Source organism: Heterocephalus glaber, unplaced genomic scaffold, assembly GCF_053883595.1.
Source record: "Heterocephalus glaber isolate CG9 unplaced genomic scaffold, H.glaber_assembly_v1.0 deba00001730, whole genome shotgun sequence".
Taxonomy (NCBI): Eukaryota; Metazoa; Chordata; class Mammalia; order Rodentia; family Bathyergidae; genus Heterocephalus; species Heterocephalus glaber.
In genome coordinates this window covers 898565-922888 of record NW_028258441.1, presented here as the reverse complement: position 1 = coordinate 922888, position 24324 = coordinate 898565, and the positions used below count along the sequence as shown (strand labels likewise).

General features: G+C 46.4%; 1 protein-coding gene across 3 annotated transcripts in view; it reads left to right on the top strand.

Annotated features, from left to right (window-relative positions):
- Positions 1 to 2811: 2811 nt before the first annotated feature.
- Positions 2812 to 24324, top strand: part of Lonrf3 (LON peptidase N-terminal domain and ring finger 3) — a 44521-nt gene continuing 23008 nt past the window's right edge. The window contains exons 1-6 of one of the 3 annotated variants that reach the window (XM_013068277.3): positions 2812 to 4567; positions 7202 to 7320; positions 10282 to 10404; positions 14701 to 14856; positions 17104 to 17368; positions 18125 to 18215. In XM_013068277.3, coding sequence (XP_012923731.1) covers positions 3712 to 4567; positions 7202 to 7320; positions 10282 to 10404; positions 14701 to 14856; positions 17104 to 17368; positions 18125 to 18215 — 1610 coding nt within the window. In that variant the 5' untranslated portion in view covers positions 2812 to 3711. The remainder of the gene's footprint in view (positions 4568 to 7201; positions 7321 to 10281; positions 10405 to 14700; positions 14857 to 17103; positions 17369 to 18124; positions 18216 to 24324) is intronic. The other 2 variants (XM_004872148.3, XM_004872149.3) reach the window with 2 other exon arrangements.

The window sequence follows — 24324 nt, the reverse complement described above, 5'->3', positions numbered from 1 at the left end:
CTTAGTGGTCCTAAAGACTGATAGCCACTTACTATCTGTCTGGCCAGTTAGGTCTCTCTGCTGTGCAAAAGGTAGGGCAAAGGGGATTGGTTTCTTCTGGTCCCCTGCGCACTACCAGCCAGAAATAAAATGTCCACTGCCATGTTCAGTAAGATCTGTTGAAGCACTGCCCTCTGAGGAGATGAAAGACACAAGACACCAGAGCTTGCTCTCAAGGAGTATCTAATCTACATACATGGAAAGTCAGTACAAGAACATATTGGGCAGCCAGGCATGGTGGTACATACCTGTAATCCCAGCTCTCTGGTAGGTTAAGGCAGGAGGATTGCAAGTTCAAGCCCAGCCTGGGCAAAGTAGTGAGATTCTGTCTCAAAAAAAAAAATTTAAGGGTTGGGGATGTAGCTCAGTGTGAACCCAGGGCCAGCCAACCCCAAAAATGTGGGGCAAAGATGTACTACTATATGTGCAGGAGGACCCAGGAACTAAGTGCTGCTTTGATATATCTTCAATATATAGAACAGTGTCTGGTCCTTAGAAGGTGCTCAACACATATGAAAATGGGCGAAAACTGTCATGGCTTTCAAACTTTTAATTTTAAAGTGAAACTTTTTCTTCAATAACTTTGTGGCTGGAAGCTTGAGACATGAAATACTGCCCCGGTTGAGTGGTGCTAGGGTTGAGTACTGCCTGTTCTGTCCTCAGGGCCCCAAAGAGGTCTTCAGAGCCCAGATGGAAAACCGATGCAGTGGTCAGTGGAAAGGAGGGGTAGTTCAATTCTTTCTCCTGCTTCCCAGTTTACCTTAGCCGCCTGTGATCCTAGCAAAATAAAAAGTTTAAAGAACTAGGTCCTCCACAGGGAATATTTGAATCTAAAAAGAAAGATGTTGTCAACCTTCCCTCTGGCCTCCCCCGGGGAGCTCCTGTTAGTAAGCATAGAGAGGAGGAGATTTTGAGTAGCGGACTTGTCAGTTGGTTCAGATATATATCAAGGTAATGTCTGTTAAAGAAGAAAAACCTGCTGTGGTGAAGTTTTCCAGCACTCACTAGAAACCCATTTGGTGCTATCCTACAGGCTGTTCTGATAATGATGTACAACATAAAACTCCCTGAGGAGCCTGGTCAGTGAGTAGGTGGTGCTGCCTTTCGAACCAGCACATCTTGCGTCACCCAGACAGCTATTAACATGCCTGAGTCAGCCTTGGTGCTTGCAGCTGCCAAGAGGGGCTGCCTGGAGAGGGCATCTCTTCTCCACGCTGCAGGACTGTGACCTTCTGCCTGACCTGACCTTCTCCTTGCTTCCCCATGGTCAACAGCACAAGGGAGAGGATGAGAGGATCAATTCAGGGGGAGCTCACTTGTCAAGGTGGTTCTCAGCTCTCCATCAGGATGACAATTTGGAAAACAGACTATTTCTTAGAGAAAGGATAAAGCTCTTAAATTAAGAGGCTTTAGTCACTATCCATCTCATGGCCCTTTCATATGAATCTCTTTACCTGCTCTATAGACTGCCCTCCTCACAGGTACCAGAAGGAGTAGGTAGACAATTAGTGCTAGGGACCCCATTTGACAGCAAGGGTAACTGAGGGGTGAAACCAGCTCCCAATCAGACAGCAAGTCACCAAAAGCTCCAGCTTCTCCCCTACTGCCTAGCCTGGCCACCTGCACCTCTTGGCCAGTCCCTGGACTGACTTCAAAATCTAGCTCAGACCTGACCCTAAGAGGAGAGACAGTCTTTCCTACTATTGCCACCAATTTATTTAGGATTAAGGGTGACTTAAGGTTGGGGTGAAGAAAAAATCTTGGCAATCAGGAGAAACTAAGACCTGGAAGACTTGCCCCAGATGTCCTGGCAAATCAAGCCGAGTTTTCCTGTGTGTTCCTCATGCCTTTCTGGCTATATCCTGAGCTTCTGTTTCTTTTTTTGGTTTCTCCTTTTGTCTATGTGCTGCTGCCTTTTCCCTTCTGTGCCACTCCCCTTGTCTTCTCTTACCAGACACAGGCTCTAGGTTCAAGGCACAGTACCTGTTCTCTGGGAACTTGGTGTCCACTCGAAGTGGGATAAATGACTTAGAGAGCAAAACATGGATGGAGCCTGCCATCCCCAGCTCTGAAACATGACTTAATTCCAACTCTGATTATCCCTGACATTTGTGCGGAAGTGAAAATGACGACTTGCAGAGTTTAGGTGACACACCTAAGGTCATCCAGCTAAGATGTGGCCACAGGAGGAGCCAGCTGAAGGTCTTCAGGCCCCTGGAGCAGAGCTCTGCTCCAAATCCTGCCCCTGGCACTGCCCAGGACTCACCGCAGCAGGGCAAGGCTAGACTTCGCCTCCCTGTCTGAAGCGGCTCCGCTGACCTTAGGGAAATGTGCAGTCCTTTAGATCTCTAAACTTCTCTGCCCATTTGTGCCTGGGGTTACCATGAAAATGTGAGGGCGGGGGCAGGAGACAAAAAAAGCATGAACCATCAAGTCCCTACTGTGACTTTCTGCAAATGTGCCCCCTAGCCATTGTGAGCCATGCCCCAAGGCAGGCGCCCCGCCCTACCCCTCATTTTGACGCGCAGCGTGAGAAATTGGCCCTCAGGAGCAGTGACCCTGGAGGCCACTCCAGCGCTGAGCTGTGCCAGGATTTGCGGACTTTCTCCGGAGTAGTCCTCTCAGCTTGCGTCTTCCGCCTGCCATTCTCCCACGCCCCCAGAGTACCCACCAAGCCCAGCAGGCCGGCTCTGGAGGCCGCGCCCATCCGGCTGGTGGCTCCCGGGGCAGGGCGCGTCTCCAGCTGGCGCCCGCCGCAGCCCCAGCGCTGTTTCTAGCGCTGGGAGAGATGAGGAGGAGGGTAGGAGGGGCGCCAGTACCTCTCCCGCTGCAAGCCAGAAGCCGGCAAGCACTTTTCCGGGAGTCCCTCACTGCCTAGCGAGCTCTACCCAACTTCTGCGCCGCCCGCCAGACCCGCTGCTCAGAGTCGCTCCTGGCAGGAAGACCGAGAGTCTTCGGGAAGCTGCACGCACCACTTTTGAGGGGCTCCCGAGAAAGGCAGGGACCTGCAGAGGGGTTCCTAGGGAGCTAGGGCAGGGCAGCGGGGTGGGCGGCGCTTCACGAGTACCCACCCAACCCACCTCCCTCCGCAAACAGCAGCCGTCCCCTCGCAGAAGCGGGAGCCTCTGTGTTCCGGAAGACCCTTCGGACCGCACCTGGAGGTACTGGTTTCTCCAGGGAGTGCTGGAGGAGATGGAGGCTAGCGGCTGGCAGAGAGGACCTGTTTGCTGGCCAGTTTGGAGGTGGGATGGGGTGGGGATTGGAGACCGAGAAGCCTGAGAGAGGAGGTTGGTTTCCTCTCCTTCCAAAAAGGAGCCAAGTTGCGGGCGCGGGTGGTGGTGGTGGAGAGGAATAAGTCAGAGTGTAAACACAAACAACCCCCGAAAGAAGCCAAGAAAAGCGAAGCCAAAAGAAGCAAGCGCAACACTGTTACAAAACTGTCTGGTTTTGTAACAATTTCCCCGCTGCTGGCCAATGAGCAGCGTGGTGGCGCGTCACGTGGGCACGTTTTATATAACACTTTGCTGAGACAAGACAGTTATTAGGCGGCGCGGGGCGGCCAGTATGGAGCTCGCGGAGGCGCAGCAGAGCCCCGTGCGCGGTAGCACCGCGGCCGTGGGAGCTCCGATTCCTTCCACCCCTCACTCCTGGATCCGTGTCCTCGGTCCCTAGATGCCTTTCCCGGAGCAGGTCCCTCTCTCAATGGATTCATTTCACACTGAACGGATGTTGAGCTTGCCCGCCGTGCTGGGCAGCAACAACTTAGAGCTGGCAGAGTCAGCGGAGCGAGAGGCAGCAGCGGCTGACGTAGACACGGGTCCCCACCCGGAGGCGGCTACAGAGGGTTCCGAGATGGGAGAGCCTGAGCAAGAGCAGCCTCAGAGGACCTCCTTGACGCCCCCGGAGTGCAAAGTCCTGCTCTCACAGGCCGACGCCTTGGCGTCTGGGGGGCGCCTCCAAGAAGCCCTCGAGATGTACAGACAGCTCTCGGAGCGGCAGCAGCTGGCGGCTGAGCAGCTGGAGCAGTTGGTCCGCTGCCTGGCAGAGAACGTCCCGCAAGGCGAGGCACAGGCGCCCGCGTCGGCTCCCTCGGACAGGAGCAGCGAGACGGGCTGCACCGTGACAGCGGAAGAGGCAAAGGTGGCCGCAGTTGCGGCCACAGAGGTGTGGGATGGCTTTAAGTGCCGGAAGTGTCATGGATTTTTATCAGACCCCGTGTCCTTGTCTTGCGGCCACACCTTTTGTAAACTGTGCCTAGAACGTGGGCGGGCAGCTGACCGGCGCTGTGCGCTGTGCGGGGTCAAGCTTTCGGCGTTGATGGTGGCCACTGGGAGGGCGCGCGGTACCCGGCGGGCTGGGCAGCAGGCGCCACCACCGCTGCGGGTCAACGTGGTGCTCAGCGGCCTCCTCGGCAAGTTGTTTCCGGGCCCGGCGCGGGCGTCGCAACTTCGGCACGAGGGCAACCGGCTGTACCGAGAGCGCCAAGTGGAGGCGGCGCTGCTCAAGTACAATGAGGCGGTTAGCCTAGGTGAGCCTCCACCGCGCAGAGGGCTGGGCTTGGTCACGACGCAGGCGGGCGGAAGAATGACCTAGGCAGAGGGGTTGCGGGGGGGGCCGTGGGATGGACGGTGGCCAGAGTGAAAGAGGAAGATTTCTGAGACTTTGTCTTCCCCATGTGAGTCTTCCTTTACAGTACCCTTATCTCTGTTGGCAGTTTGTTTGTTGGTCTTTTTAAGTGTCTCCTGTTAGCCTATGGGTTTCTATGTCTCTCAGTCTCTGTTTCTGTGTCACCCTGTTCCTCTCTTTCGCTGTCCCTTCTTCTCATCTTTTGTCACTCTGTGTGTTGCTTGGCGTTGCCCTCTCTATTTGTCCGTCTCTTCTCCCTCTGCACTCCTGGGATCCCTCTTAAACCTGACCGCACCTTCCCTTCCAGGAGGCGAACTTCGCACCCTTCCTCTCCGGCCAGCCGGAGATGTCCGGTCGGGCGCCTGCTTCTGTCGCTCCTGCCTCTGAGAGTTGTCCCTTCCGGGGCTGCGGCTCCCCGTGGGGTGGGTCAGGCTTGGAATTAGGTCAGGAGAGCACTGGTTGCATAAGGGCCGCGAGCGGCCCGGGCCAGGCGGCCCCTCCTTCGACCGGGCGGGCGGGCTGGATTGTGTAACGGCTGAGGTAACCGAAGTGGGCCACGCTCGCCTCGGAAACCATCCCGCGAGTGGGGGGGGGGGGGCTCGCGCCCCGCTGCCCTGTGACTCATTGTCACTGCTTCCTATCACAGGATCCTTGGCTAAAATAGATGCCCCCCGCCCCCCTCGCGCTGCCGCTGCCAGCCAGCAGCCCACGCCTGCCTCCAATCCCTTAACCCTGCTGCCAGCCCAGTGACTGGACCAAGCAAGTTCTGGGGGATCCTCTAGAAACATGGGTTGCTTTTGAAGGAGGCGCGCCTGTCCCGCTTTCCGCTGCTGCCTGAAGAAGGCTGGGTGGGCTTTGCAGATTCAAAGGCAAAGTGGGCAGTCCCACACCTCTGGCTGGTCGCATGCACCCGAGTTCTTTAGAGACCTGGTTTACTCCTCCGATCCCCCACCCAGACCTAGGAAGTGGCCGCCAAACCACCGGCGGAATCGCCCAGCTCAGGCAGCCTGCCAGCAGCTCTCCTGGCCAGCGCGGAGTCTGGCGAAGCATGGCAGGGAGGAGGCGGCAGGCAGGGTTGGGCAGACTGGTCTCTGGGTTCCTAGGGTGCCCTGGGCTAGACTCTGATGACTGGAGGAGAGGTGGGCTGGAGTCTCCACCTGTTGAATGTCCAAACTTGCAACAGGTAATAGGGGTAAGGAGATGAACAGGGCTCACTGGGCAAGGCAGCTGACTGAAGGACCCTACCATCTCTCTGAGCCCAGGCAAGGCAGGCTGTAAGGTGCCACTGGGCTGGCATGTGCTGGAGAAGAAAAGGGGCAGGAAAGTCTGTAAACACTTTGCTAATGTCTTAAGAGCAAGCAATGAGCTCCCAAGTAAGCCCTGAGCCTACTCCTGGGGAAAACCCCATCAAAGTCTGTTCCCAGCAGTAGAAGCTGAACCCAGAGCTGGGAGGAGAACAGCACATTATGAATGAAACAGGTAGGGGCCACTAGGCCACTACAGCACAGATCTCCGAAGGAGGGCCCATTACTTTCAGCCCTCCCCACCCAGGGTCTTCCAGTACCTTTGTTAACCACCCCTCCCAGCAGCAGTCAGGGAAAAACTTTCAAGACCAGCTTCCCTCTTCTGAGAGAAAGAGGGGCCTCCCCAACAGAGCACTTTTGTTCTGGAAAATGGCCAGTGTCTCACTTTTCTAAATACTATACCCATCTTCAGAAAAAGAGGCCCCCCCCATGCTTTAAAGGTGCAAAGTCTGACCAGTTAGCAGTGACTCTGACTAGTTACTGTGTGATCTTGAGCAGATCTCATCCCCTCTTTGGCCTTGATTTTCCCCATCTGAAGAATGGGTTTATTGACTCAGATGATCTCTAGAGGCCTATCCAGCCCAGAGTGTGGGCGAGAATCAAGTTCATTTTATTCCCAGAAGCCTTGTCCGGATTCATTCACATTTGGCCATCTGTAATGGGAGGACAGGACCTTGTAAGTCGATTTCCATATCCTTCAGGGAAGCTTCACACATGCTGGAGTTGCTAATGTCATCAGTTACCTCACCTGCAAGAGTAACATTGTCTTGACTTGTTGAGGCTCAGGCTAGGGATCACATCTGGCTACCTGTCTCTGTTCCCTAACTGGCTTATTCTCTTGTTGGTGATATGTCCCTCAGAAGCCAGGCTGCCAGGCACCAACTGTGTGTAGCCAAGAAGCAGGGTGCTAGAGTTTCCTCTAAGCCAAAGTTCCTGATGCACCACGAACACCACAATGCCTCTGAAGAACTGCTTGAAAGGAGGAGGGAGGATTTACTTTTTTGCAGTTGGGGAAACTGACCTGGAATGGCTGGCAGTGCGGCAGGCAGGACTATATTAGGACTGGACATAGAGCCTAACCCTCTGGATCCTTGGTAGAAAAAATCCTAGATAACTTGTCATTTGCTCAACTTATCAAAAATCCTAGATAACTTGTCATCTTCATACAAGACTTACCATGTGCTTATGCTAGAGGTCATTAATGACAGCTCTTTTATTTCTCATTTTGGCAGCTCCAAATGACCACTTGCTTTATAGCAACAGGTCTCAAATTTATTTCACCCTGGAATCTCATGAGGATGCACTGCATGATGCAGAAATAGCATGTAAACTCCGCCCAATGGGTTTTAAGGTGAGTGTGGAACAGGGGGCATGGGAAGGGGTTGTATTGTACACAGGAGGTGGCAGGAAAGACCACCTCCCTGGAAGGTAGGGGCACTAGAACTTAAGTAGAGCAGAGAGGAGACTTTTCAAAAGAGCCAGGGTGTGGGGCATCCCTTGGCAAAGGGTGCATCAAATTTGCAAGGAAATTAGATTGTTCCCTAATTTTATCTTCAAGTGGTGACCTGCACAATAGCCTGGGCTTTGTGACTCTCCAGAATATAGAATTGGGATCCAGACTTGAGTCAATGTCTGAATTCTGCTACTTTTGCAAGCTGTGTAGCTTTGGGCAAATTACTTAACCTTTCTGTGGTTCATCTCATCTATAAATGTGGATATTCAAAGCACCTACTGTTGTGATGAGGAAGGTATGAGTTCATTGGGGAAGACACTTAGAACAGTACCTGACACATAGCATTATATAAGTGTTTCCTGTCACCATCATTTTTCAAGGAGAGCAGAAAGAGAGTGAGAGAAGGATGCCTGGACTGGCCTTCCTGGATTAGTAGCATCCAGCTTAGGAACTCTGCCAGCTTTCTTTGGTGAAATCCCCACACTCACACAATGATTGTGCCATTCTGAGTCCTTACTAGAATCAGCCGACCTGCTGGTGTCCCCAGACATCTAGGTCACGTGGGAAGAAAGTCAGGCTAGATATCTCTCAGGATGCCAGGATACAAATGTCAATTTCAGGATCTCTGCCTGGCCTCGGGACGCATGTCAATATTTTGCTTAGGCTCGGTTTGAGACTGGGCTGTACCACTTGCAGCCAAGGTGACCAGGGCGGAAGTGGCTTTACTCTCTGAAACTCAGCTGTCATTAGTTGTAAAACACAGCTATTGCTATCTACCCTGATTGCTTCATAGGGATGTGTTAGGATCAAAGGTGAGTGTGGGGAGAGAATATTCTGCAAGCTACAAAGCTTGCTAGGTTTTATGAAGTGCTTTCTCTGCACAACTCTGGGGCTGGAAAACCACCTTATTCAATTCTGGGGCCTTGATGCATTATCTTGATGCATTGTCTGAATCTCATGGGACCGGATGTATTCAGAATCCACAGTGTTTCTGATTGTGGGAGGGCCATATATGTGCTAATACCCTCATTGAGCTCTAGACAGTGTCCCAGTCACACCAATCAAGCACACTGTCTCTGCAGCAAATTAGGTAAAAATTCACACTAAGTAGGACAAATACTTTACATTAGTTTAGGTCAGGTTTTGTCACCTAATGAATTTTGAGGTCAAGCTTTGAAAATATTGGATTATCGGAATTTGGGAGGGGGGATCTGGGAACTTCAGATAAAATATTATGGACCAGTATATTCTGCCAGTGATGTCGGGGTGAATCTCATGTGTTCTTTCATGAGAGTTATCACAAATGATGATGGATCAATCATGTTCTCCTTCTGAAGGAGCACATTTGGAGTTTAGTACAAGCCGCCTGTGTCTTCGCTGAAAGGAGCTTGGCGGCGGTGGTGGTGGTAGGGTTGAGGCTTTCCAGTCCTATAACTCTGGGAACTTCCTGGGGATAGAGCAACTTTCTCCTCTCTCATCCTAAGCCTAGGACCAAGGACCTTGGTATCATGGTGGGAAGCAGGACTGAGGAGAGTTTGGATTAAACGGGAAAAGTGACTTCCTTGATGAAGGAACCGTTGGTGCAAGAATTAGGCAGAAGTTTCACTTTCCCATAGTTGTGGGGTAAGGAGGAGGGTGGTGATGAGGGTACTGTGTTATCTTGGGGGTTGACAGAACTGACACATATAAGTCAAAAGCATTTCACATCTCAATTTGCATGTATCCTACCATTTGGATATGCAGTGTCCCAGGGGAGGGGTTCACCTGCCAGCCCTACTCTAGCCTTCTGACCAGGGCCCAAAGTACTCAACACACCTTGCAGGTGGTACAGTTCTCAATGGGTTGCGGTGGCTGCTCTGCACATATGAGTTGCCACTTGATTGATTAGTGGAATCCCAGAAGCCTTTCGAGTCCTCCAATTCTTGTGCCTTTTACCCTGCAATGTCACAGAAGCCTTTCTCCAGAAGTCCCTGATAAACACTGCTGGGAGGAGCAACAAGAGAGGACAACAGCATCCACTTGTCAGCCAAGATTAGGCTCCAGAAGGAGGTGGAACCCTGGGGCTAGATCCCCCAAGAAGTTTTAGCAGGGGCCACTGCTCAAGAAGGCAGTTCCCAGCCATCCCCAAGGAAGTGCCCAGCACTGTCCTGAGGCTCAAAGACAAGGCAGCTCTCTCCCTTATCTTTTCTTCTTCCTCTCTCTTCCCTAGAATGCTGCTCTGCTCTCTCTAGTCTCTTCCAGGGCACTTGGGCTTAGAACCTGAAGAGCCCCCAAATTGCTGTATGTTTTTAAAAGATGTGGCAAGGCAGCCGAAGTGAGCAAAAGCATTGACTCAGCCAATGAGTAGCCTTCTGAGGGTCACTGTGCTTTGTGGGGAAGAGCAGTGTGGGAGTCCTGAGACCACAGTTCTAGTTCCAGCATTGCCACTAGCAACCTCTGTGATCTTGGAGAGGTCATGCTCATTCTTTTGCTTCTCTTCTGAGAAATGATCAAGCAAGCCACTGTGTTGACCAGGTCTCTCCTTGACAGACTAGTTCAGAGGAAGGCAATATCCAGATGGACCTTGGCATGCTGGTTAAAAATTTGGGCTTTGGTGTAGTAAGTTCCAGGTTCAAGCTCTGATGCCACAATTTACAAGCTGTGTTTCTTGGGCCGAGGTACACTCGTGGATCTCAGTTTTACCTTCTTTAAAATGAGACTCAGAACAGTTGCCTACATTAGAGAGCTGTAGATGAAAGAGTGCTTTTAAAACATTTCACAGATTAGTGATTGCTCAGACAGTACTCAGCAGTTGTCACGAATAGTAGCACCATTAATGATATGAATAAGATGGGATTGAAGGGTAGTGTTTTCTTCCAGGCACACTTCAGAAAAGCGCAGGCCTTAGCCACCCTAGGCAAGGTGGAGGAAGCCCTGAGAGAGTTTCTCTACTGTGTATCCCTTGATGGAAAGAACAAGAGAGCAAGATCTGAAGCCCAGAGGGTGAGTAGGAATTGGATCAGGTCCAGCTGCCTAGTGGACCCCCACCACTGTGTCTTCTCTAGGGAGGAGAATGAGGGTGCTGCCCTCTCTGATATTTGGGGTTCTCAGGGCGTGGTTCTCTGGGGATAGGGGACAGGAGGGAGACAGGAGTACCTATTAATAGCCTAGAAACGCTATCCTCCTGGTGTGTACAATCAGATTGGGCATTCCCTGCATTTTGGTAGGAGCCTGGGAGAAATGTTTCTCTGACTCATAGTCTGGATTATCAATAGGTTATAAAACCAAACTAAACCAGATAAATTAACCTGAGGAATGAGATTTGCTGAGCACATTCTGGCTGTTGATGAGAGATTGGAGGTGTGAGCATTTGTATAACGTTTCTTTGGCTGAATGACAGTTTTAACACCCACATAGGGTGGCCAGCTCCTGGGAAGGGGCATTGATAGCACTCACTTCCCTTGCTATAAATAGAACTCTAACCTTTAGCTCCTTTGCTAGAAATTAAACAGACTGTCTCACAAATGCAAGCCAGAGACCGTTAATATATTCCAAATAGTTCCAACTCTTGGGTCCCAGGAGAATGTGGTTGTCATGAAAAAATTGCCTGCAATAATGAGAGCATTATTTAAGGGTCAAGCATCCTCAATTCATAGACTTCACTGTTTATTGTTTTGCAATGTACTCTCCTGGTGTCTGGCTAACTGGCCTGGAAGTTGGATGCTGATAGTCAGTGGTCATCTGTGCTCTCCTGTGTCCAGCCAGCTCCTCTCCACCAAGCCACAACCACTTCCATCTCTGTGTGGTTTGGTAGGGCAGTTGGTGAAGAAAGTGAGAAAGACGTGGGGCTAGTTTCTGAAGGATCTGTGAAGGAGTCTTTTGCAAACTTGATAAACTTGGTGGAAGCTGGGCTTTAGGTTTTCTGACTCTAAGGCAGAATTTTCTCTCTGGGAAGTTGCTTTGACCTAGTTTGGGTATGTGGGCAGGGTTTTCTTTCTTGATTTCTTGCCTGCTTTCCTTCCCTTCCTTCCTTCCTTCCTTCCTTCCTTCCTTCCTTCCTTCCTTCCTTCCTTCCTTCTTTCTTTCTTTCTCTGGTACTAGGGATGGAACTCAGGACCTTGCACTTCGAGGCAGGCGCGGCACCACTGAGCTACATCCCTGGCCCCAAGCAGGGTTTTCTTGAGAGGAGAATAGGTCATGGAGAATTGCTCCATGCTATGGACTGGTCACAAAATGTTAAGTGTTGTCCATGGTGTGAGTAATAACATTTCATGAGGATTTTCTAAGCCTCAGGCACTGTGCTAGGTGCTTTGGGTGGAAGATATGATTTAATCCCTGCAACTTCCCTATGAGGGTAGGTACTTTTTATTATTTATCCCCATGTTTTGGATGAGATGGATGAGAAAGCTGAGGCTTGATGACTTTCCTAAGGTCATGCAGTTAGTGATTGGTGGGAAAACATCAAAATTCAACTCCCGTCTGCTGACCAAGCCTATCCTCTTAGCTACTCCAACATCCTGCTGTCCCAGGAGGATATGTCTGGAGTTTGGACGCTGACTGCTGAGGTTGGGTCAAGAGTAGCAATGGAACTATCCAGTTCTGGGATGGACAGAGGCAATTAGAAGAGCCTTGTTTTGGGGGACAGAGTATGCAAAGGCTCAAAGAGCCAGGTCTTGGCTCAAGAGGAATGGTGTCTTCTCCTCTGTTGATTCCCCAGTTGGCCTGAGGGGGATTGGTATCATCTGTTGGACTGATCCCTCTCTCTCTCTCTCCAGTTTGCTTTTATAGATTGGCTATTGTTGTTTCCACATCGGCCTAATGGAATGAGAGGCAGGATGTGGGAAGCTCTGGAGACAAAATGAGGCATAAGCCCCAGCCTTGGTCCTCAAGGAACTTACAATGTTGTGTTTGTTAATGTGAATGTCAGACAATGCTAGTGAGATATGCCTGTGATGTGTGTTACAGAGCTCTGAAGCTAGCAGAGAACTGAGAGGCAATTTCCAGGGAGTGTGATAAGGCCGCGGCAGCCATTTAAGAACACTGCGGGGCCTCGCTGTGCTTGTTTCCTGGATTGTTCCAGTTTCAGGGCTACACATTTGATGAAAATGGTCCAAATTCACTTGGCATTAGAAAGCTGGCATAGAACTCACATCCTTGTATTTCTTTTGGGGGTTTGTTTTTACCTCCAGTTTTTTTTTCTTTCCTTCTCAACTCAATTGGGACTTTCTAAGGCTGAAACTGAAGTGAAATTGACTTTCATTCATGTGGAATGATTCCTCTCGCTGAGAGTTGACCCTGACTTTTGTTTTGCAAAGCCTTAGAGAAGGCCTAGAGAGATCTTAGTACAGCTAAGAAGGAAACTACTGCTTGTTGTTTCTCTTGTTTCCTTTCATTTCTTCCCTGGACTTCCTTTTCCCTCCCACCTCCCTCTGCCCTTTCATCCTTGTACCTTGGGAGGCTGTGTGGCTGGCACTGAAAAATTTCAGGCTCTGTGGGTGAGAATTCTAAGGAGACTGCCTCAGAAGTGTTACTCATTAGAGCTGCTGAGGGCCAACTTGGCTCCTTTGGAGGAGGGGCTTCTGAAAGGTGGCATCTATGTCTCTGGGATCTAAGAGTAACTTCTAGCTCACTCATTTTCCAACTGATACCTGAGGAATGGGCTTTCCAGAGCAGGAGGGAAACATAGGGACCCATCTGAGGACTTTGAGCCTGAATGCTAGGCTTCTCCTTGGGCCCTGAGATGGATAAGTGTCTTAATTCAGTTCCATCCAGTGTGATGAATATTGGGCAGTTGTCCTGTGCCTTCCAGGAGCTGATCATCTGGCTGGAGAGAAAGACATATTTGTGATACAATGTCAGGATGGCAGAAGAAGGTGTAATTTAGAGGGCTCTTAAATGATGCAGTAGAGAACATGACATGGAAGGCAGCACTTGAGGTGCGCTTTGAAGGCTCAGCAGGGTTTGAGTTCATGTTAAGTTCCGGCATCTGAAGCAACATTGTGAAGAAACTGCTAATGGCCAGGAAGAGAATAAATTAAACTGGAGTTTGGGGTTCTAACAAGTTCTCCTGATCATGACTACGTAGCCTAAACAAGGTCATGGGATTTCAAATTCTGCAGAGCCTGCTAGGTGGTAATCAGTTGAGTAAGTTTCAGAGGTCCAATGTCCTGGTCTCTTTGTGTTATGAGATAGACAGATGATTGATAGATAGATAGATAGATAGATAGATAGATAGATAGATAGATAGATAGATAGATAAAATCCCTGTTGGTACTGGGGAGAACTGAAGCAAGAATCTGATAGCTAATGGTACTGCCTGTACTCCAAAGCATATCTTTGCCTCCCAGTCTCTTCTGTTTCTTCCCACTCTACCCTCCCAGTATTTGTGATTACAAGGAAAACCAGCAATAGACTGGTATCTGCCTCCCCTGGGTACTTGAATTTAACCTGAGATTTTTCTGGAAAGTGAGTACCAGAACTGGACAGAGGCTAGAAAAAGAGGGAGGAAGTTTGAGTTCTGCTTTCCTAATACTTCACTGCTCAGGTCCTCAGCTCCAAAGGGATGAAAGATCCAGGGGTAAGCCAGATGTGGTAGCACATACCTGTAATCTCAGCACTCTGGGAGGCTGAGGCAGGAGGATCACAAGTTTGAGCCCAGTCAGGGTAACTTAGTGACTTATAGAAACCCTAGCTCAAAAATAAAGGGGGCGGGGCCTGAGGGTGTAACTCATTGTGAAGGGCATGGGTTCAATCCTCAGTACCACTAAAAAAACTTCAGAGGTGATGGTGAGATGGGTGGAGAAAGAAGCAAACTAGACAGAGAAAAGGAGCTGTGAGGAACCTTGAAAACATTTGTAGGCTGCTACCCACTGGGGAATTATTGATGTGACTCCAAGTTTCCCAACTGAGGTTTATCTCCTGGCTTCACCAGTCTGTTTCTTTCCTTCCAAGATAGGTTTTAAGATCCTACTGGAAGTTTTTCTGTGGAATGATAGCACCAAGGGGTGGCTCTGAACCTTGGATGGGTAACAGAGGCATCTGCAGTGCCTTCTCAAAGTCCAGACTCCTGGACCACACTTCAGACCTGGGAGAGACAGAAGTGGGGACTAGGAACTTGGCTCTTTCATAAGCCCCTCAGATGATTCTGATGTGTGCTGAAGTGTCCAGGGACGTGGTTTGTCCAGGGCTTCCTCCCTGCAGTTTTGCCCTGCAAGCTGTGCCCCTGTCCCCTAACCCTACCCCCTTCATCTGAGCACCTGTAGAAACTTAAGTAGTGAAGTCTTCTGTTTTATGTCACAGCTTCTCCTTAGTTTCTTTTCACCATCAGTCCCGGGGGATTCTCAGGAACATTCTCCCGATATCCTGAAGCTGTTGGCACCTCACCTTAGATTAAAGGAACACGTAGAGTCAATGGCTACTGAAGGCACCAGCCATAATCTACTAAAGTTGTCACAGGTAAAATTCAACTCACCCAGCTCTTTGTGACGCTTCGTTTGGCTGTTTTGTGGGCAAAAATGGGGAGTGAGCCCTACCTCTCCTACTCTGGTTCCTGAGAAAGAAGAAATGGAGTCCATAGTAGCTGTGTTCTTTGCTAAGAAGGTTACTTCTTAAAGATAACAATTCTGAATTTCAGGGATGGACCTAACATTTCTTTCTTTATTTATTTTTTAGTTCTTGGTCAGGTCCAATCAAGAGAGAAATTTGACACAACTATAAAAGGATTGGCCCACTTCCCCTGGAGCCATAAAATTGGGGTGGGCTTACTGGCCACAGCTTTGAGGCAGAGCCTGGGTAGAGGGCCTAACTGCCCCTCCTTTCCTGCTTTTTGTCTGTTCAAGCTACAGGCCTTTGAGCTCTAGCTAAGATCCTTGTGTAAGGACAGCTCCTTCTGATTCCCCAAGTGGAGGTAATTTCATAGTCCTGCACTATATCTTGTGTATAAGAAGGCTTCCAATGCATATTTTAGCAGAGAAAAGGAAAGAGATTTGGGAAGACTTTAGAGTTGAAGTTCTTAAAAGGAAGACAGTATTTGTGCTTTTCTTTGAACAGAAGGGAACAGAACACAGAAGGATGGACTCCAGGTGTTGGCTTTCCTATCAGAGTGTAAGTGGACAGAACGTGGGACTCAGAAGTCCAAACTCTAAGGCAGAATTTAAGATAGTATTTTTTTTGGTACCGGGAATCGAACTCAGGCCCTTGCTCTTGCCAGGCATGTGCTGTGCTGCTGAGCTACATCCCCAGCCCTCTAAGGCAGAATTTAGCACTGAATACCCCAAGTACCTTGGCGGGGGGTACTTTCCTTTCCTTTGTGCCCAAAGTTCTTAACTTATGTGTAAGCCCACTAGGTAAGCCCCGGGCATTCAAATTTCGCTTTTCTGTCCCTGCTCTAGAGAAGGAGTAAAATGCAGATATGCCTGACTTTTAAAAAAAGGCAGATCTTGAAGTATGCCTTGAAATCTTAGAGTCCCCAGTGGTCAATTTTACATGATTGTGAAGGTTAGTACTGAACCCAAGTGCCTGGAGTCACTTCTCCTTGCAGCTTACTCTGGCTCAGCAAAATGAACCAGATGAGGAACAGAGGTTGGACTTCCACCTGACTTCCTTTTGCAAGGCAGTGCACGCTTGTGCAGACAATGCCTTGGGCTCATGGAAGGTCAAGGTATTGCTATAGGACTGGGAGATCCCTGAATTCCCCAGGTTAGACGAGAAAAGTCACATCCTATTTCTTCTTCACTGTTTTCTCCCAACTGTATGCTCCCCCCTTTTCATGTGTGTATGGTAGCAATTTTTTGGTTGGAGGGGAACCAATAAGATGAACATTTTCATCTGTGGTCTATGGATTTAGATTAAAGTAAGTCCCTGATTTACAAACGAGTTCTGTTCTGGGAGAGTTGCTCATACGTTGCATTCATTCATAAGCTGACAAAGTGAGTCTTATACAGTACACTTTTGAAAGTTCGCAACTAGAATATTTGTAAGTCAGGGTCTTATTATATAGAAAGGTTTTCCAGGTAAATCTACATAAACATATTGTCATCAGATTTCTTTCTAAATTCATTTTCAAATATTCCTCTCCTGGATAAAAATTCTTTAAAAAGAATTTTTAGAGACATATGGATTGTTTTGCCAGATGATTCTGTCTCTTTTGAGACTTTTAACCCAAGATCTAGTAAAAGGAATAGGTTGTCCCTTGTTCACTTAGTCAGTATAACTTACAGCTCTGGGCATGAGGGGACTTGGCAGGCCTGTAAACAGACCAAGACCAAAGACTTAGCAAAAGTCCTTTAGGGTCTGGAGTTTGGAAATTGCAGATGGCTCTGAATGGCCTTCAGGGTGAGAAGCATTGAGTGACAGTACCTACCCTCACTGCATGCCTTGGTTTCCCTAAAAGTGTTGCTGGGGAATGATTTGGATAGGAGGGGGAGGAGGGCTTTCCCCCTGCCAAGGGTGTGTCTCCTGCTATGTGCCTTTCCTCCTTGCCTAGGGAATTTCCCTAACTCTGCCCAAGTTGGGCAGGCCTTTGTTGCAGACACTGTGTGGACTGGAAGTGGGAATAAACCTTATGACTGCCCCGCAGTTGGGCTATGTGTCCACTAAGTGACCAGTAGTGAGGATCAGGGCTATGTATTTTTCTTTTTGTCACCTCTGGGTAAGAATATTGCTCCTAAGTAGAGTCTGATATTTGGTTCTTTCTTCATCTAGGAAAATCCAGAGCTCCCTCATTGCTCTAATCAGAAGGAAGCATCAGCCAGCAGAGATGGCAGCAGTCTAATGAACACTGCTAAAGTACGAGCGGATGGTCAGCAAGACAACATGAAAGAACAGGAGGAAGAAGAGGAGAAGCAGGACACTGCCTCTGCAGATACTGCTTCCATCAAGTCTGGAAAATGCCAGGAAAAGAAAAGGAAACACTGCCAAATTGAACTCCGAGAAGACACGGAGGTGTTTAATAAAGCCTACAAGCAAGGTAATGACTCTACCCAAGGAGAAAGTAGCTTAGAGGAGATGCCTGGGCTCACCAAGTTCCCCTCTATCTGAGGGCACCTCTGGCTCTGGGTGTGTGGCCCAGCTTTGGCGTTCCCAGCCGTGCCACATCAGGAGTTTCTGTGAGGTTTCTGAGATCACACATGGGACCTTGTACATTGTGAGCACGCAGTGTTAATTATCATAGAAAGCCAAGACATAAGATCCAGCATAGTATTAAGTAATGACATCCCATGCCTTTGACAGTCTCTCTTCCTTGTAGGCCAACTCTCTCCACCCTCATCCCGGTCCAGGAATATAGGATGGGGTCATTCAGTCAGGCCTTACTCTGTTGTATTCCCCTAGGTAGGCATCTGAGAAGCAGTAGCTGTAACTTGAGATCTTTTCAAGAGAGGTTAGCAGTGCCAAAATTCAATCCTGGTTTTGAAGGCCTGGTTCAGTCCTTCAAATTGCTGGAATTGCTGCTGCTGCTGCTGCTGCTATTCCTGCTGTTGAGTGAGGTGCCTGTCATACTTCCAAGAAGTCCTCAGGGCTCCTGGAATGTGCCTGGCTTTCACTTCTCTATGGGGACTGCTGGAAACCTCATCCCAATCTCAGTGGCTCAAGTGGCCACTAAATAAACTACTGGGGAGGTGGCAGCTGTGGCAAATTGGAAAATGATGGGTTTTTTTGGTCTCAGAAGTACTATCTGTGAAACCAAGGTTTGTGTATCTCTGACTTATTGCTTTCTAAATCACAGATCTTCCCACCGATCAGGGGGCCAAAGCTGCTCTCAGTATTCCACTTGCATCTTTTGATGCCTCTGACCTTGAATGCTCCCTGTGTATGAGGTATGTGATACCTGATAGTTTTTCCTCTCTTATGCCTGTGTCTTTGCCCTGCTGGCCTACTGTTAGGTTGATTGCTGCATGAAAGCATGGTTCTGACAAAATAGAAATCACAACATTGTCACACGGCACAGTTTGTATCCCCTACTTACAGACTATTTTCCCTGTATCCTGGTCTCCTGCCTTGGAAATACCTGGAGAAGGAAAAGGGAACAATCTTTTCAGAGGTCACAAGCTGAATGTCTTTTGTTCGGCTTTCATGGGGTTTGCTTTTGTTAAATATGAATGTCTTGAGCAAGGATGCCACTTTGAACTTGGTCAAGCCCCCCCACACACACACACTGCCTTATATCAGCCTGTCTCACGTCTACACGATTTTCCTTGACCCCAATAAGTATTTATGTTTGTATCTGTGGGACTAACCTTTACTGGATCAAGGGTTAAAAGCTCAAGGGTTAATATCAGTGCCAAAGGCCTATTCTTTGGAAGCCAAGTAGAGAGCCTAACTAGATTGTCTTTAAAATGTGCCATGAATAATAGTAGCAGGTGCGAGATACTTAGCAAAGCATTTCCCCTCCAACTAGTGCCATATCATTTCTGCTTTCTCAGATTTCTAGAGAGGCCAATTAAACACATCTCCCCACTACAAAAAAAGAGAAACATAGTGGGATTATGGTCTGTGTAGCCACATTCAATATTTAAAAATAGCATTCATTTGTTTTATTTCACACCTATGAATTTAGTGGCTAAGAGAAGAGACTTCCAAAGTCAGAATCCTAGCTTTGTCCATTTACAGGCTGTTTGTCCCGGAGGAAGTGACATTCTCTGCCACTCTTTTCTTGCCAGTAAAACAGAGAACAGTAGCACCTACCCCATGGGGTTGTTACGATTAATTGAAAAAAGTAGCTCAATGGTATAATGCTTACCAAGTATATGCAACGCCATGGGTACTGACAGAGAGAGGTGGGGGAAGAGAGGGAAGGAGGGAGGGAGAGAAAAGAAGAGGAAGAAGGAGGAGAAAGAAAAGAAGTTTATTTAACACTTAGAATATTGCACGACAGATAATGAATATTCTATAAATGTTAACTAGTTTTCTTTCCTAGACCAAATTTCTTAACATTAGGTCCATAGACTCCTGAGGAGATTCAATATATGGATTCTAACAAAAATAGGAAATCACTGAAGTTGTATGTAAAAGTGTGTGTGTGTGTGTGTGTGTGTGTGTGTGTGTGTGTGTGTCCAGGACAACGGTCCACACCTTTCGGTAGATTCTGTATGTCTATTTTCCAAAACAGCATTGAAAGGAGGCTGAGACAATTGCACAAAAGATGTTTGACCCGAGAGAAAAGGTGTCAAGAGGAGGCTTTTGGTTCACTACACATTGGGAGCCCCCTAACTCCAGTACCTCAGAACTCTGCCCAGCAGTCTTTCATTAAAATTAATTTTACTGATACATTTTAGATATTCAATATAATGACATTCATCATTGAAAATTTGTACCTTTACGTAATATATATTGATTCTTATTTTTCCCCCTTCCCCTGCCCTCCCTTCAACACATCCATCCCTCCCTATTTACAAAGACTTTGGTTCCATTTTTTCCCTTTTCTCATATTAATTCCATTCCCTTCTTCCTTTCCCCTACCCCTCCCACTTCCCCTTCCCCTTTGCCCCTTTTCTTCCTATTTCACATTATCTATTATACATTTTGATTCTTATTTACTCTTTCAGTTTCTCACACCAGAGAAACTATTCGGTATTTACACATGTGTGTCCTATTTATTTCACTTAATTGTATGGCCTCAATGTGGATCTATTTAGCTATAAATGTCTCTAGTTTCTCATTCTTTATGGCTGAGTAGTGCTCCATTTTATAAAAAAACTCACCACATTTTCTTTATCCAATCTCCAGTTGATGGGCAATTGGGCTGTTTCCAAGTTTTAGCTATCACAAACTGTGCTGCCATGAACATGGGGGCACATATATCACTGTGGTATGATTCTTTTAATTCTTTGTGGAAGATAGCCAGCAGGGGAACAGCTGGGTCAAATGGGACTTCCAGTCCTAGTACTTTGAGGTATCTCCATACTGATTTCCATAGTGGTTGCACCAGTCTACACTCCCACCAGCAGTGGAGCAGGGTTCCTCTTTCCCCACAGTCCCGCCAGCATTTGTTATTGGTTGACTTCATGATAGCAGCCATTCTTTCTGGGGTGAGGAGGAATCCATCATTGTTTTCATTTGCATCCCTCTAATGACTGGTGATGTTGAACATTTTTTCATATATTTATTTGCTATTTCTACTTCTTTCTCTGAAAAATGTCTGTTCATTTAAGATCTCCATTTTTGAATTGGGTCTTTATATTTGGGGGATGTGGTTGTTTTGAGTTCTTTATAGATTCTACATAGTGGACCTTTGTCTGAGGAACAGCTGGTAAAATTTTTTTCCCACATTGTGGGTTGTCTCTTCACGCTGTTGGTGGTTTCTCTCGTAGTGCAGAAGCTTTTTAATAAGATGAGATCCCAGTTGTTGATTCTCTGTGCTAGTTCATGTGCAACTGAGGTATTGTTCATGAAATCTTTTCCTATACCAATGTCTTCAAGAGTTCTACCTAACCTCTGTTCTGGTCAGTTAAGTGTTTCTCTTTTAATATTTACATCTTTAATCCATTTCAATTTTAGTTTAGTGCCTGGTGAGAGATATAGGTCTAGTTTTAATCTTTGGCAAGTTGAAACCCAGTTTTGCCAGCACCGTTTATTAAAGAGGCTATCTTTCCTCCAGTGAGGGTGTTTGGCTCCTTTATAGAAGATGAGACGACTGAGTGTGTCTCGCGTTGTTTCTGCATCTTCTAATCTGTTCCACTGATCCTCAGGTCTGTTTCTTTGCCAGTACCATGCTGTTTTTATCACAGTAGCTTTGTAGTATAGTTTCAAGTTGGAGATTGTGATACCCCCTACCTTGTCTTTGTTGCCTAGAATTGCTTTTGGTATTCCAGGTCTCTTCTTGTTCCAAATGAAGTTTTGGATTGTTTTCTTAAGGTCTGTGAAATATACTGCTGGAATTTCAATTGGGATTGCATTGAATCTATATAGAAGTTTCAGAAGTATGGCCATTTTCACTCTATTGGTTCTTCCTACCCAGGAACAAGGGATGTCTTTCCATTTTCTGATATCCTCTTGGATCTCTTTTTTCAGAGTGCTACAGTTTTCAGAGTAGAGGTCTTTGATTTATTTTGTTCAGTTGATTCCTAGGTTTATCATTTTTGGGGATGCTGTTGTGAAGGGAGTTGTTTCTCCAGTTCCTCTTTCAGTGAGTCTGTTGTTCGTTTACAGGAAAGCTATTGATTTTTGTGTGTTGACCTTGTATCCAGTTACTTTACTGAACTTGGTTATTAAGTCTAGAAGACTTTTGGTGGAGTTCTTAGGGTCTTCTATATAGAGTATCATGTCACCTGCAAATAATAACAGTTTAATTTCATTTCCTATCTTTATTCCTTTTATTTCTTTTTCTTGTCTAATTGCTGTGGCTAATGTTTCCAGAACTATTTTGAACAGGAATGGTAATAGTGGACATCCTTGTCTTGTTCCTGATTTTAGTGTGAAGAATTTCAGTTTTTGACCATTTAGTATGATTTTGGCTGTTGGTTTTTCATAGATGGCTTTTATCAGGTTGAGGTAGAGACCATCTATTCCAATTTTTGGTAGGGTTTTTATTATGAATGCATGTTCAATTTTGTCAAATGCTTTTTATGCATTTATTGAGATCATCATATGGTTTTTGTCCTTGACTCTATTAACATAGTGTATTACATTTATTGGTTTTTGTATGTTGAACCATCCCTGCATCCCTGGGATGAATTGCACTTGGTCAGGGTGTATGATGTTCTTGATGATCTTCTGCATTCTATTTGCCAGTATCTTATTAAGGATTTTTGCATCTATATTCATCAGTGAGATTGGCCTATAGTTCTCTTTTTGGGTTGCGTCTTTCTCTGCTTTGGGGATCAAGATGATCCTTGCTTCCAGGAATGAATTTGGGAGTATTGCTTCCCTTTCAGTTTCACTGAAGAGTTTAAACAGTAGTGGCAATAGTTCTTCTCTAAATGTCTTGTAGAATTCAGCAGTGAAGCCATCAGGGCCCATCTTCCCAGCAATCTTTAGTAGCTGAAAATCCTTCTTTCAGGTTTACTTAGTACAGCTACCATAGCTAGTGGGGCCCACCTCCAGGGCTGCTGTGAAGTGGTACCTTTGGGGTGATAAGAATATTTTGAGATATGAAGTGAAAATATTTGATATGTGAACCATTTACCCAATGGCCCAGGTATGTCTTTGTCAATTGAAAGAAGCTTATATTTAACCTAGTTTTAGCTACTTAACTCTCTGAGTGTTGAGTCATTTCATTTTGTTCTGTCTCTCTTCTGTTCCCTCCTCCCCACTCCCTCTTTGTTCTCATTTGATAGCAAAAGAACAAAATATAAGGATGTAATTGGTGGGAAAATATAGCTATTTCCAGATAAGCAAAACATTTTTATCTGAGCTACCATCCAACTGAAAGCATTTATTATTACTATTGTTTGCTCTATCACTGTGACAGTGTAAAATGCTTTCTTGTGAGGAAATCTGGCCCTGTTCTGATTTATAAGTGCCTCCCTGAAGTGTTTTGTGAAATCATTACCTGAAGTGGTAAATAAAAGGGAGAGGAGTTCTGGTACACATCTCTATATAGTAAGGACCTCTGTTTCTCTGCCTGTCTTTCTAGAGTTTAAGGAGGGAGACAGAAAGAGAAGGAGACACTAAAGTGTGTGAGTGAGTGTGCACATATCTGTGTAGGTGGATGGTGTCCATATGAGATGTAGTCATCAATGTGCCATAGAGTGGAGAAGGAAGATCCCCAGTGGCATCAAATTCGACTTCACATCCTAAGCTTTCTGCTTAACCAGCTAGCCGTGTGACCTTGAGCAAGTTATTTAACCTGGATGTGTTTTAATTTCCTCAGCATCAAAATGTAGCTAATCAAACTTACCACCCATTAATGTATAAAGTTAATTTAGATGAAAAACAGTATTTGCATACACCCAGAAATACAGCAAGAACCAGTCACTTTACTCAGTCAGCCTGTAATATCCTTGAATATAGAAGTGAATTGTGTACTGAAAAGTGACTTATTTCAAAGCAATAATTATGCAGTGTCTGCGGCTGCATTTTAGTTCACTACTTCTCATTGAGGGGCATTTTAAGGATAGAATTTGCTAAGAAATGGCTGTATACTTTTGTGTGGGTTTCATTCATCTGCTCACAAAATGTCAATATTTTTTCTATTAATTAGCAAGCTCTATCTTTGTTAGTTTATATGTATTATATTATTAGATGAACAATAGACTTAAATGAAATTCTCAGGAAAAAATAGTTTTGTGTATTGGTAGTAGATACGTGTTCACCAATCATCTTCATCATTAGCATCAGCAGATAATGTGTAAAGGTATCCAAATGCACAGGATTCAAGTTACTGAGGAAACAAACTGTTCTGATTTGGCTGCTCTGGTAGTTTGATCACAACAGTGGTTCCCAAATCAGCCTGCAGGTCACACTTTCGGAACACATTTTGAATTAAGAGGTATACAAAGGGCCTAGAATATATATATGCATTCTTAAAATACTATAAAAGGATGCAAATGTAACCCATCGGTTTAATAAATAATATATCAACAGGACCCCAGAAATTGCCCATGTGTCCTTTCACAATTAGAACTAAACACATACCCACACCCCAACTACTGTCTTGACTTCTTCTTTCTTGTCTTGTACTTTTACCATCCATGTGTGCATCTCTGCCTAGTACAATTTAGTTTTGCTTAATTTTAAGAATTTATATAAATTGAATTATCTAAAATGTATTCTTTCAATCTGGCTTCTTTTATTCACTACTGAGATTTGTCTACATTAGTGCATGTAGATGAAGTTTATTCATTTTCCCAATAGTATCCCATTGTACGACTCTACCACAATTTCTTTATTAATTCTATTATAGATCGGTGCTTAGGTTGACATTAGTTTGAAGATGTTATGGACAATATTGCTATGAACAGTGTCTTTATTTTTTTTTCTGTACTG